At 40.4% G+C, this 14,999-nt stretch overlaps 1 protein-coding gene across 2 annotated transcripts in view; it reads right to left on the bottom strand.

The window, feature by feature from the left end:
- LOC137325204 (CMP-N-acetylneuraminate-beta-1,4-galactoside alpha-2,3-sialyltransferase-like) overlaps positions 1-14,999 on the bottom strand; it is a 401,305-nt gene that overhangs the window by 218,201 nt on the left and 168,105 nt on the right. For both annotated transcript variants that reach the window (XM_067990038.1, XM_067990039.1), the window contains one exon: positions 4,495-4,589. In XM_067990038.1, coding sequence (XP_067846139.1) covers positions 4,495-4,589 — 95 coding nt within the window. The remainder of the gene's footprint in view (positions 1-4,494; positions 4,590-14,999) is intronic.

The following is a 14,999-nucleotide window of genomic DNA, read 5'->3' as shown; positions in this document are numbered from 1 at the left end:
ATATATCGCTGCCCCTTCACTGCTGCTGGGCCAAGATCCTGGAATTCTCTGTCTTAACCGGTGGTAGGCGCATCATTGCCACATGGACTGCAGTGATTCAAGAAGGTAACTAGGAATGTGCAGTAAATGCTGCCTTGCCAGTGTTGGCCACGTCCTGAGAACAAATAATTAAAAAAATTCTAACAAGCAGATTGCTGCAAATGGGATGATTTTACAAATATAATCTGATGCAACTTTTGGTTGCCAGATATTCCAATTAGCTCACTGTTCGTTGACATCGACATCATCATTTTGAACATCATCATATGTGTGCTTCATACTTACAGACCAAGGAGCGTTACTTTCCAAGACTTTTACATGCATCATGACATGTCCCCTTAAAGTGGACTGAACTGCATTGGCATTAGCGACAGAAAATATTCTGGTGACGCCAGTTAAAAATATTTAAATCCAGTCATCTCAGAGTTAACTACAGCTGCAATATGTGGAGACAGAGAAAACTTACATGAGTAATGACAGCTGTAACACACTGATACAGTATCAGTCCTGAAGTTGGCTGTTGCTACTGTCTGAATTATTTAGCATAGAGAAGGCAGATCCTGGCGAGAAGTTAAGTGGGCACTCCTGCTTCTCTTGTAGTGATTAAAAAATGCACAATTTATAATGTAATAATTTGGTTGTCATCATAAAAATGCAATGTATTTCCAAAGTATTCAGGAGCTGGCAACTTGAAATTGTACAATGCAATTGTCAGAACAACATGTTTTAAAATACTTGTGGGGCTCTGGAATCCAGAAGTCTATTCATTAGGTGATGAGGTGGTTATCAAGTAACTGTCATGTATACAACTGTTAGAAAGAAAAGTCCAACATTTCACAATAGTGGCATGCGTTATACCCTTCTCTGACATTCTAAATTTGTCAATTTCAGGTCACAATTCCTCAATTCAAGATTAACCACCCAGCAAACCCAGAAACTGCTGTGATTGTAAATCAAGAACCCTCATTCCAAGAGGTCAACCCCTCCCTAAGTAGATGGCTGTAAAAACTCTCAAACACATTTATGTACATCATCAGTATTAAATATAAACGCAGATGTCATGATAACTGCAATGAAGTGAACACTCCACTTTTAATGTACAATGTGTTGTTTTCTATTGCGTTGGAACTCACCTCTAGGACAGAAGGCTGTGGGATTGAAACCCTTTTCAGAGCCTGAGCGCATAGTCTTGACTGGCACTCTAGTGAAGGACTAAAGAAGCGCTATCAACCATCCTGCAATCGTTGTACTATGAACTATTGAAATGCTGTCCTGTGCATTGGATGTTAAAGGTCCCATGATGCTTTTCTAAGAGGAGCAAGGAGTTCTCTCAATTTCCTGGGCACCATTCTTCCCTCATCATATACCAGCTAAAAAAGCGAGATTGGTCTTTTATCTCATAGCTATATGTGGGACATTGCTAATGCAAAATAGCAGCCACAATTGCCAACTTAACAACAGTTGCTGCACTTCAAAAAAATTGATTGTTTGAACGGTATCAGGCCTCACTCTCCTCTGCCAAAATTGCTCTCTACTTTAGGATCACCATGGAGAGCAAAGGTAACCCACTTTTCTTTTCTCCATGACCAACCATCTCCTTAAACCCCTCTCCACTTCCCCCCTTTCCCCAACCTCATCTCCAACAAGTGATTGCCAAAGCCCTCATCCATGCCTTTGTCATCTCCAGGCTTGACTATTCAGATGTTCTCTTGGCTTTCCTCCCATCCTCCACCCTCCATAAACTTCAACTCATCCAAACCTCTGTTGCCCATATCCTAACTTGCACCAAATCCCGCTCACCCATCACCCTTGTATTCACTGTCCCACACTGGCCCCAACCCCCAATGCCTCCAATTTAAAATTCAAATCTCTTCATGGCCTTGCCCCTTCCTATGTCTATAACCTCCTCCAGCCCTACAAGTGTGCTTTCCTCTGACTCTGGCCTCTTGTACATCCCCCCAATCCCTTTGCACCACTATTGGCAGCTATGCCTTCAGCCGTCTAGGCCCTAAGCTCTGGAATTTTCTCCCTAACCTCTCCACCTCTCTCTCCTCCTTTAAGATCCTCCTTAAAACTTACCTCTGACTAAGCTTTAAGTCACACCTCCTAATATCTCCTCCTTTAGCTGTCAATTTTTGCCTGGTTAAGCTTCTGTTAAGCGTCATGGGACTTTTTCTACATTAAAGGCACTATATAAATACAAGTTCTTATTGTACAGCCCCATAACTTCTTGTCAACATAAAGATAACAAATTCCCTCACAAAAATCTAATGCTGGAAATTATTCTAATTACACACTGATCTAAATACAAAAACGGAAAAGGTTATCGCAAATTTTTACAGAGTAAGCATGATTAAGAGTAATCAGTGTTTGCTGGGGGTGCAGTGAGAAATAAATCAATACAACAATAGCCAGCTATCCATCTGATATGTTTGTAAAGAAAGAATAGTAGATTGACTAGGTAAACAAGGGTCGATTTGCTGTGTTTATTCTTCTGTCAGTAAGTGAGCATATTATAATATAAAGATAACGGGATGAAGTATATAAAGCAACTGAACTTAACATTATAAATAATATGCATCTAAAAGATGTCCTACAACCGCTACAAAGAAAAAAATGTTAGTTAATAGTCTGTATAACTGCAACTATGATGTAAACAAAAGACGTGAGCAACCTAGTAAAATGGCACTGTGAAACACCTGTAGTTTTTCAGTCGAAGAATCACATTTTTTCATGAGCCAATATATAAGTTCCTACAGCTTTGAATGAGAAAGGGGTATTAAGCTCAGCAAGCCTATTCTTTCTAACAGATTATACATAACTTGCAGAACCACGAGCTCTTGCCAACTTATTTCATCTTCTGAGGGAGGTGAATAGCCACAGGTAGAATTTCCAACAATAAGCCCTGGGGTATCAAGCCAGCATTATAATGCACATTATTCACTCATACCCTGTTGTATTCTACAGATCGTGGTTCCCATGGTGCCAAAAGGGGCACAAATTAGATTATATCAGATCTCTCTTTTATGAAAGAACGTTGGCTATAAATCCCCTGAAACTTCAAGTTACTTTCCAATTTGATGGTTTGTCCAAGATGGGTTAGAATAGTTGCAAATAGCATCTTTATTAGAATGAGACACTCTCATTTAATATCATTCTAATATTTATAAAATCAAATGTTAGTATGAGAATCATTTTCAATAAAATGTAAGTAAAACTCTTTCTGTAAACAATGCATTGGACAAGTGAAAATATACTACTCTATTAGGATACGACAGCTCCTACACATGCGGTCAGACTATCAGACTGGTCACTGGGGAAGGGGTGCAGAAAAGCGAAGGTAATGATTAGAGCTGAAGGAATATTAAAAATATCGACCCACTCTGAATAAGAATTGCGTGAGAAGTCATTTCACTTTACGCACCATCAGAGACTGTGACCTAGATTTTCCACTTGGGCAATATCTTGAGTGGGCAGGCCACTCTGCCCACCACTTTCAATAAGCACTTTCACCACTGGTGACCTGTATGGACCTCATCCTAACAACAGAGAAGCTTCCAGCCAATTTGTCATGAACACACATGCACAACTTTTGCATATGTGCAGTTACCCTATTGTGGCTGAGTCTGCCTTGAGTTATAAACTATCAATCTGACACCAAGGGCTGGGGGGGGGGGGGGGGAGGGAGGGGGGGGGTGGAGGAGTGGCTTAATTATTCATTTATTTTCATCGCAAAAGTGCCATTAGAATTGAGGGACATTAGGACCAAGCAGTGGCTGTTCATATAAATTTACTGCAAAACTTCAGCTTCTGTGGTACTTCAAATTACATTTCAACTACACAGTTAAAATTAAATGACAAGAGATTTCTTACCAGTTTTTTTTTTAAAAGTCTGACCATTTATATTAGATTGCACAAGTACAAAAATGAAATAGGACCTTATTCAGCAGTTCATCGGTAGCGTAAATAGAACAACTTTGTGTATCCCGCATTGGAGGAGACCTGGTTGTAGGACTATTATTATTAATTAACTGATCCCACGGAATTGCAGACTGTCTCAAGGTTTCCCCTTGGCCCATGCATGAAAACCTATTCTGGTGCATGCTCAGAGCACTTTTCCTAAACAGCAGCTGAAGACTGACAACAATCAGAAGCAACAGATAAAACAGGTGGGTGGCAACAATGTGTCCCTGTTGGTTATGCAGCAGTACAGGCAGAACCCATAGAACAAATGACTTGCTTGTCCTTCCCTTGGAAAATTGTTTGTGTTGCGGAGGTGGGGGGGGGGGGGGGGGGGGAGGGGAGGAACCAATGTTAATCACAAAGGGGATGGGTGGGGGAGAAAGAAACAAAAAAATTTAAGATATTTGATCACTCCCCTCCCCATTATTCCCGCAAATTCCCTATGTCACAGAATTCAAAATCGGGGTTCCAAACCTTGTGCTGCAACAGTACCTTGCCCTTTGATTCCAAATGGAGGAACAAAGTCTTTGAGTTTCGACCATCGCTTGAAGGTGTTATCAAGAAACATTGGTGCTGGTTTTGAGAATCTGAAACACAAGACAAAAGAAAAAAGTCAAAAGTGCAACAATGATAAAATACTTTCTGGTGTCTTCTTTGTATTACTGCAGCACTGCTTACATACTAAAAAGATTTGTAATGCTACAGGTCTTGTCCTGTGATGCAGTAGAATTTATGTATTCCTGTCTTCAGTCTCAGTGCTGAAAGCTGACACCACCACAAAAAGGTAAAAAAGGTTTTTGAACGAACAAAATGCATAATTAATACTAATGGATGAATCAAATTCAGAGTTCAACAGATGCCGTGTTGTCATTTTGATTCTGTTGGTGGCACTCTTATTTCTGAGTCAAAATATTGTGGATTCAAACCCTACACCAGTGCAGTAGTAAAGGAGCAATATATTGTCAGAGGCACCATCTTTCGATGAGGCATTAAACTAAAGCCCCATCTGGTTTTTCTGGTGGATGCAAAATATTCCATGGCACTACTTGAAAACAGATCAACATTCATTTCATTTGTTGTTTATGGCACCTTGCTGTGCACAAATTGGCTGCTGTATTTGACTAAACAACAGTGACTGCATTTCAAAAGTAATTGACCAGTTGTGGTTTGGGATGTCCTGAGGACATAAGGTGCTACATAAATGCAAGTTCTTTCTTTATAAACAGTTTATGCTTTGATTTCTGATGTTACTTGACCTCCTTAGCTAAATTCTAGTTTTGTAACACATTACTAATGTCTATGCAACATGTCTGTAGTAACTGGATATAAAGCAGATACAGTGAAGGTGCATTTACACTAGAATTAGTGTGAAGCAACTTGACTTTGCAGTTTCCCTAGAGGAAGGAGTGTCACTTTGCTTTGTTCTAGAGCCATGTTGCGACCTAATTCCAGGCTTACACTCCAAAATTTTAGTGTCCGTACACCCTAAGTATTAATTTAAAGATAAAGAAATTAATGTAACTACTGTTCAAAAGCTGTCCCATTACAAACCAGAGAAGTCTAGTTCCAAATAACAATGATGTGAAAGATATAACGCATCATTTTCCAGTGTATCAGTTGGTTATCTAGCCAACATTTGTTTCATCTTATTGGGAGCTCTGAAAATGTGGTGCATTTCCAAGATACTTTACCATAAGGCTAACTCAGTAGCTCAGTAGCACAGGCAACAGAGTATCTGTCTTTCAACCAGAGTTATCCTTGCAGAACTGGTTGTTACTTGAGCTTGCTTGCCTTTGTTTACATGCACGAGCCAGACACCCAAGTGAGACACTGGTACCTGACAATAACATAGGACCTGAAGTTAAAATTGCAGATATTAAACAGGTACGTGCCACCTTCTGCCAAGATGGTGCTTAAAGTTAATGATACAAAAGTGCAAGAGTGAACAACATGCATACAGATCAGAGAGCACCAACCTATACCCAAAGGAGTAGTAGGGCCGTGTAACCTGTGCAATTGAATGGGGCCCTGAGCCAGTCACGGGTCCTGAACGAATCCAGTGAAAGAGCACCTAATCATGGAACAGGCTGACGTGCAATATAGCAAGTTATCAAGCACAATCAGGTGCACTTGATTGAAAGCTAACAAAACTGAAAACACCCATTTCTCAGAAATTCACAGCAATTTTTTTTCTGTAGAAAACAGCACCCCTCTGGCCAAATGGGGAAAGCAACAGCTAGTGTTACCAGTAAATCATATAGACCAAAGAGTTCCAGGTTAAGTTCCCACTCTGTGCTGAGTTAGCTAATCTCAGCCAGGGCAGCAACTGGGGTGCTACAATTCGCCTTGGCATCATTGGACTACTGAAACAAAATCACCCAGGATTCCCAATCCTAATCACTATCGAGCCTGATCCTCCCCTTCATGGGTGAGCAGCCTCTGCAACTCACACATGGAGCATGACCATTAGTGTGAGGTATCAGAGAGCTGCTGGCATTCATAGGACCACATTCCAGTGAGAATCGGCACCCTGTAGAAGAGAAGAGGGAAAATTTGGCACAATGATGAAAACATTCCTTAAAAGGAAAGCTGTCCCTCAGGATTAACATATTGCTTCTCAGGAAACATTTTGCCATTGTAAAATGACTGTTCCCCTTCTTCTACAATCACCTCCAGCTGCAAATAGTTATTTGCCTCAGAAAGAAGTTCAAAATGTGTAAGTCTGTTTGGGTCACTTCAATGACCGCCACATTACCTGTCAGCCAGATCTTGTTCCATGCTGAAGCAATCAAAATCCTACTGACAAATTCTGTTTATGCAAAAGCTATTATTAAAACATTCAATGTGCTTTGGTTAGAATATAGTAAAAAAATGGCTTTAAAATTGTACTACGTTGTCCTTTTATTTTTAATTTCCCATTCACCACTTGCATTTATAGAAATTATTTTGACATTAATCCTTCTGGTATAATTATCTCAAACATGCATTTCTCACTGTTAGTAAGACCACTGATTCATTACTATCCAAACATAATTTCCGCAGTCACTTTCCTCTCCTTTCTGTTCGAAAATGATATCAATTGTTGTATCATTTAGCAGTCGTGGAATGATGGATAGCTCCTCAAATGGTTTGAGAGTCAATGGAGTCCGTGAGAGCCCCTTGTAAGGTGAACTTGTAAATTGGTGCAGGGATTCGATCCAGTACAGGAGCTTTGCTAGTCTTTATTGCATTGATGGTCTCAATAATCTCGGCAATTGTGCGGATTGCACCCATGTTGTTATGTTGTGGCTGTTGTATGGCCGTGCTAAAGAGTCCACCCATAATGATAGATGGTCTATTCAAAAGTCCATCAAATTGCTTGCTGCAATCTCAACCTTGCAAGGGACAAGAATGGCACCATCTGCACTCTTCGGAGGTGCAGTATTGGTATACTTAAGACTGTCCATCTCCTTTAGCAGATGCTTTGTCTCATTCCTGTCTGCATAGAATTTGATTTCATCAGTTTAGTTTTGTTCATCAATGGTCTTTCAATTGCCACAACTTAGTTCAAACTAAGGTAATGTTTTTTATGGTTTATTTTCTTTGCAGCAAAGTTGGAATCAGAGACTTGCGTGGACTCTGTTTCTCACTGAGTGTCAATCTTTGGCAAAGTCAATTGTACAGGCAGCAGTTGTGTTGGTTTCGATAGCTACGAAAATAGTTGATTGAGTGCTTCTCAATCACCTGCATGAAAATATCACAACTGAGGCAGTCCTTCCTAAGGCCCAATGTGACTTCAAAGCAAATTGCAGCACTAATGACATGGTTTCAATTGCTTGGCAGTTTTACTTCTTTATGTAAATGTGGTATTTGAGGGGAACAAATTCATTCATTCACCTACAATGAGTAAGGAAAATAATATTTATTTATTATCCAGCAGCCAATCAAAAAAAGACTTACTCCATTGTTTCTAGGTTGATCTTCTACCAATTTCTTTTCGAATCCTCTCAGTGGAACTGCAAATCTCTTCCTCACCTCAACATTCCAGCATGCCCTTGCATAGCATAACCTCTGACTTATTGCGAGCAATGCCAGGAGGGATCCACACACAGACACACTCATGTTGTAAAATCTAGTTAAAACATACTTAAAACGATTGAGATTTCAGCACTTGAAGAAAAACATCAGTCTAAAGCAATTCTAAACATGCCCGGGAAGCTACTAAAATGAGACAAATTGTTAGACATTGGTTCATGCTTAATTAGTATTTAACACTTCACTTCTTGTTTGACATCCATACAGACCAAGCCTCATGTCATCATTTTGGTGACATGATTTGTCTTAAATAAATAAATGCTGAATTCAAAAATATGACCCATTCTGAAAACAGCTCAAGATGACTCTGAAGGTTAATATACATAGTAAAAACTTATGAAGTTCTAAATTCTGAATCTCAAAAGGTTGAATGTTTGGTAATAAATTGTGCCTGAAATCACTATGAGATAGCGTGACAGAGCTGAATAAAGCAGCTGTATAAGCACTTGTTAATATAGCTTAGAAGGCAAAGGTTCCACTTCAGTAAACAGGACTATGCCACACGGAGTAAATACTTTTGACAACACGAACATCAAAACAATTCAAATATTCCAGACAAAAAGACAGGCAACAGATCCAAGTGTCAGGGTTTGGGCTTTTCTCAACACCTTTTTTTCCGGTCAACGGCTTGACAACAGTTTTCGTAAGTACTGGGTCTCCTATGAACCAAAACCTGCGTCTTCATTCTCCCGCACTGAGATTAACGTAGCCCAGGGACAACAACTAATATTCACGGTAGGCTGTTAACTGGGAAAATGTATTGGATGCCAATAAGTTTCTTGTCAACTCGAACAATGGAGAAAACATTAGACCACCTTGTACAGGCTGAACTACTGTCCAGGTTATTTTGCAATTAAAATAAATCACAAACCCAAAGAAAACATAGGCAAAATAATGTACTAAATAATCAGCAATCTGTATTACATACAACTGGCTGACTGCATAACAAAAGTTCAATGTTCTTCCAGTTTCTTTCTGCAAGCTTTTGGAAAGACACTATCTCGTGATACATATGCAAGTGTTGCTAACGATGCTTTATACACTTTCCTGGTATACATTAGAGCAACCATGAACGGTAAACGGAAGAGCACAAGAAGATTCCTGAGTTATAAAGATGTTTTTCCTTTGAAGTTCTTGGAAGCAGTCATATTAACATCTTCAAACATTGGTAATCACACATTGCCCTGCAATGGTTGTATATCCTTTCTGACATTTTACACATATGATGAGAACGAATTAGATATCCATCATCATGTTATTTGGCTGCTCACCATCAAAGGGAACCATTTATCAGCTAATTCATGGAAGCAAACCCGCCTAGTTCAAGCAGACAATACGGGCTGGATTTTCCTTCACTATCTTGCCCGAAATTGGGAGGAAGAACGGAGGAAAAAGGGCTGAAATTGGATGGCAAGTCCTACCGTTGCCTTACTGTCCCAACCTTAATTTCCCTCCCCCGCTCCAGCCAAGACTGCTACTGGCCGCTTCTTCCCCACCTACCATATGCAAATGTTGGTGGGCGATGGGGTGGGGCCTGGGCTCCCAACCCATTTCTCTTCCATCCACCCCTATTCCCACCAATCCCCAGGACAGTCAGGTAAACCATGGCAGTAGGCCAGGGTTGTGGTGGGAATGCCCCCCAACGTCGCATGTGGATGGAGAGGGCCCACCTGGAGAAGGCCTTGGTCTCGGCTGAAGCAGTCACTCAAGATGCTGCCCCAGTCTTTGGGGCTCTGATGTCCCTTAAATTTGGCTCTTTGTTTGATGCACCAGCAACCCTGCTGCAGTACCGCCTTGATGTTTTTCTAGGTCATTGGCATGCTCCCGATAGCTGGCAAGAATCCACCCAGAAGCCTGCCATGAATACCCAATGATCTCCACCAAGGAAAGGGTCTAGGTCATCCCCCTTTCTACTACATGGAGCACACCCTCTTTCACTTCCGGTATCAGGGATCTCCAGCCATTCACCGACACACACCGGCTCTAAAGCCCCGCTTCTCAGAGATTCTGGACCTTGGCTGTCAATCCTCTGGTTGCACTCACTCTCAGCCCCACTTCTGGTCTATCCCACCCAAATCTCTTTCTATCTTGCTTCTGTTCGCTGCTCTTTGTGACTGTTCCTACATACAAAATTAAGAACTTGCATTACTGTTTAAAAGCTCTTAAAGAGCAAATTCTGTATAAAGAAATTATAAGCACTTTTTTTAAACTAACATCCTGTTTTGCAGCTCTGTTTTGAGAAACAAAAGGGTCAGAGAAAACAAGGGAAAAGAGATGGGGATGGGGAATGAGGTGCGGGGGAGGAGGGAGCTGTTCTCATTGTGACTGCATTCATAGAAAGATGGGGGAGGCCGTGGGAAGAGAGGAATAGAGGTGATGCAGGGAGGTTATTGCGGTCATAGTGGGAGACGAGGGGAATTGGGTATAGGGATCATAGTATCATGGTAGGTACAGCACAGGAGGAGGCCATTCGGCCAATTGTGCTTGTGCCGGCTCTTCAAAAGAGCTATCCATTTAGTCCCATTTCCCTGCTCTTTCCCCATAGCCCTGTAATTTTTTTTCCCCTTCAAGTATTTATCCAATTCCCTTTTGAAAGTTACTATTGAATCTGCTTCCACCACCCTTTCAGACAGTGCATTCCAGATCTTTACAACTCGCTGAGTAAAAAAATGTTTCCTCATGTCACCTCTGGCTCTTTTGCTGATCACCTTAAATCTGTGTCCTCTGGTTACCGACCGTTCTGCCAATGGAAACAGTTTCTCCTCGTTTACTCTGTCTGATGGAGGAGTGGTGAAGGAGAAATAGACTGCAGCAGTCATGGTGGCAGGCAAGGGTGGGAGCCAAGGGAAAGGGGAGGGCAGATGGGGCAATGAGATAAGGATGAGTACATCAGTCCATACCAGGGATGGTGGTGCTAAAGAAAATGGGATAAGACAAAGCTGTATGTGCAAAGCAGCACAGTTGAAAAGGGGCTACCACTCACATACATAAAGCATGGCGGTGATTGTGGGCTGAAGAGTTGCAATAGGGTGCAGAGTGGGTGCACAAACTCTAAATACAATCTAAGTGTCCTAAGTGCTTCACCTCCTCCTACTGATGACCCAGCACCTCCTGCCCAAAATTGCAGAAGAATTGAGACAAACAGATGCAGAACAGAACATAAAAACAGATAAAGAGAGAAGTACCAACACGAAGATGACAGAGACAGATAAGACAAGCATTTCTGTGACTCGCTGTGGACATTGTCACTGGAGATTCAATAGTATTTTTTTATATAAGAAACTAATTTTAAATCTATATTTGGTTTATAGAGGGTGTAGGAAAATGCTGTGTTTTCTTTTAAAGAGGCTTCTACAGTAATTCAAAATGCTGGTACGATGTGTATGTGTGTGCGCATGCATGCGTGCATAAGAACATGTATGTATACATGCAAAATGTGGGGGCTTAGCTCTCATGAATTACACGTATCCATTTCTATCTATGATCATAGAGGACTGGTGGAGGGTCAACTATTCAGAAAAAATATCAAAGCGCTAAAAAGAACACAAAAGCGGTTTTGCATTCCATCAGATTCCTCCTTCAAATTTTAAGTACCAATACATCAAGTATAGGCTTTCCCTGATGATTTTACATGTGAAAACACATGTACTCTGTGCTGAGTTATCACTCCAGCTTGTATTAATGAGCACACATATGCAATCACATTGGCTGTTTGTAACATTGTTGCTTCGGCTGGTGCAGAATCAGTTTGGTAGTACAATGGTGTTGGTTTTACAAGCCTCGATTCAAAAGATTCACTTCCATTCTTCCTTATAGTGATGGTGTTTAGTTTCTCTTTTCACTTATTACTGGGCTCTGAACTCCCCAACCAAAATTACCAACACGTGTTTCTATATAGTTGGAAAGAATTGAAAGACAGGTTTTCCAAATCTACTGAATGCAGTTTTATTGCTTCTTGAATTAACTCATATATTCAAGGAAACAAAACCCTTGAATTAAACTATATCATTTCTGGTCATGACATGTCACTCACTCTCAATTTTGTTACTCATGAACTGTAACACTCAGTTAGCATAAGTGAAAATCTGGATGGATATTTTATTTCATTTCCACATTCCTTTGCGATTTTACCATTTATCCTTCAACTCCCCTAGACAATAGAGGTGTATTTAACTAAATTCACAGTAGCTCCAAACACCTTTCAAATCTTCTTCAGAGTTATATTGTTTGGTGCCACAGATTATTGAAACAAGACTTTTTGCTTTGAGGGTAGTATCTTTTTCCAATGCTTCCAAATACAGCACCTTTTGTAAGTGTCTTCAGCAATGCAAAGAACTTCCAGACCACCAGCAATGCTGCAGGAATTCCATTCCACTAAAATGGCTGATGTTAAATTGGTGTCTCATTTTTTCTTCTATTCTTTTTAATTCTGTTTTGTTATCTATGAATCTGGTAAGTTCCATGATAACCAATTCAGCATGGATACAATATGCACATCGAACTGAGAAAGAATGGGCTCAGTTTCCACATGTAAAGGACTTTGAGAGGGACAGGTAACCTACGCAGGCCAGTATACTTTTGAAGTGTTTGGTGTCCCCTTCAATATAATGGATGGAACGTGAAGGAACTGGGCAATCCTTCACACTACTTGTGAATAAGTGGTACTGGGTATATTTAAATCTTTTAACAGCTTTTGCTCTTAACCCAGACCTGACAAACAGTACGCAGGGGATCGCCCATTAAAACTGTTCTGGACTCATATACGGGCGATTGATTGATTGATTGATTGATCTTCTCCTTTTAACTGACCAGAAGGTATCCTCATCTTCAGGCACCAAATGGCCTCCTCAGATCCAAAGGTTGTCACAGAATGCACATGGAGTGAATGATGTATTTACTCTCAATCAATTAGGTGAAGGTAATGTTTCGCCTCATCCAGGAATAATGTTCCATTAGCTTCTGTTCATAGACATCAAGCTCCCATTACCTGAGTGGTCAAATTCAATGCATGGTATTGCAATCAGCCATACAGGTCAAGAAGATTATAGCTTTGATCGCTGGTCTGTGTCAAGTTAGTTATCTCCGCTGTGACTGCCGTGGGTGTACTCCAATTGACCTGAGCATCACAGGCTAAAATATTCCACTCAGAGGAACAATGACAAAGTCACGGAATAGCTTCCATTCTTAGCTACAGCTGCTGCGTGTTTGGGAGAAAATAAAAGGAGAAACAGCCTCAAAATACAAAATAACTAATAACGACAGAAATAACACTTAGCAGTTTGTTACACAATAGATTGCCCAACTGGTCCATTCAGATTCCCATGCCCAATACTGGAAATTTCCTGGTCTGTATTTGGCTACTCATGGGATAAACTTGCTGAGCCACCAGGGGCACCACTGGGTGAGCGGCAATTCTGATTTTTAGTTCCTCTGCTGAAATGTGGAATGTGTGCTGTAGCACTCTTGAAGGGTGTGACTGTACAATAACAAGGATTAAAGTTTCTTTTAATCAATTTCCAATGTAAATTCACAGATTGTTTTCAGGTTGGTAGATTGATAAAAAAAAAATTAATCTCTCCCGAAAGAAACCCCCGAATTCTCCCCAATTTTTGAACAGAACTGTCTGGGGCTGAGTTCAGAGTTTAAGCAGTGATTATTCTCTTTTGCAGTTCAAATTCATCCTACTTGTACTTCTACTGCCCTCAAAATGTCAGGTTTTTGGCTGGCCTTGGGTAGTTAAGTGTACTGGAAGACATACAGGTAGCACTTAGCAGCTTGTAGAGTAATTAGTCACTATGGATTTTGAGTTCTCACCTCCATCCTAGCCAAGTCATATCATATTGTAACTAGATGCAAGATTAGGTGCATTTAGATAACTGCTTCTCAAGATTGCCAAGTTATAATTTAGGAATTAATTTTAAGGGGGAAGAGGACAAAAACAATTTTTTAAAATAGTATTATTTTGATCAAAATTAAGCTTTTCTAAATTGTACTCATTTTGTAAAACTGATATTTAGTCTTTTTTTTCCCATTTACACAGATCAAAAAACTTGTGACAACTGTTCCAAAAGCCTACCAAATCTATTATTTCTATAACCATCTGACCAAAATACAGTACTCTGTAAATAAAGACATATATTTACAAGGAAATGGTCTTTCAGCAAATTCTCCCGAAACAGTTCGAGAAGCGTGACGTCTATGAATAATTATCAGATGTCTTTGGCTTAACTGTGCCTTTTATCAATCCCTTGCTTTTTCTCTTCAGCGATGTTCAAATTAAAAACTGATTTCCTTGGAATTTTTCCAGGTTTTGTGGTCCAATTTTTTGCCCTGGTTTCCCCCCGGTCTTAATGCTAAAAGTAGAATCCAAAAAACCCAGGTTTTTAAATCAGCAATAAAAACTGATTTTAACTGTTCTGTAACAGGAGCCAGTTCCCTCACTGCTGAATTTGTTCCATTTATGCTACGTTACAGATACGTCAACAACGGAACAACTACACATGCCCAAAGTGACTGTAAAGCATGTACACACACACAGAATTGGTCTAACTGCAGATGTTCCCCCAATATTGAGGGAAGGTTCTAGAGGCCAGCAATGACAAAAGCGCATTGCTGTCCACTACAGGCCGTCAGTCTACCCAAGATCGGAATCAAAGACGCAGACCAACGACAAATTCTGTAGGTCACTGCCATTTACTCATGCTGCCAACACCATTTTGCTGGCAGAGGCTGGAAGCAAAACCATCCTCCTGAGTACTAGGACAGTCATAGATACAATCAGGTTAATCTTTGATGTCAAGCTAGGAAAGACTACTGCAGTATGAATTATTTGTCCACAGTAAAAGATTAAAAGATTCTAAACTTGTAAATTTAAAAAAATTAAATCAACCCCCACCTTAATTATGAGCAATGTGCTGCTATGT

The sequence above is a fragment of the Heptranchias perlo genome, chromosome 9, assembly GCF_035084215.1.
Source record: "Heptranchias perlo isolate sHepPer1 chromosome 9, sHepPer1.hap1, whole genome shotgun sequence".
NCBI classification, from domain to species: Eukaryota; Metazoa; Chordata; class Chondrichthyes; order Hexanchiformes; family Hexanchidae; genus Heptranchias; species Heptranchias perlo.
Note: the sequence above shows the minus strand (reverse complement) of the source record. Positions and strands in the feature narration are given on the sequence as shown.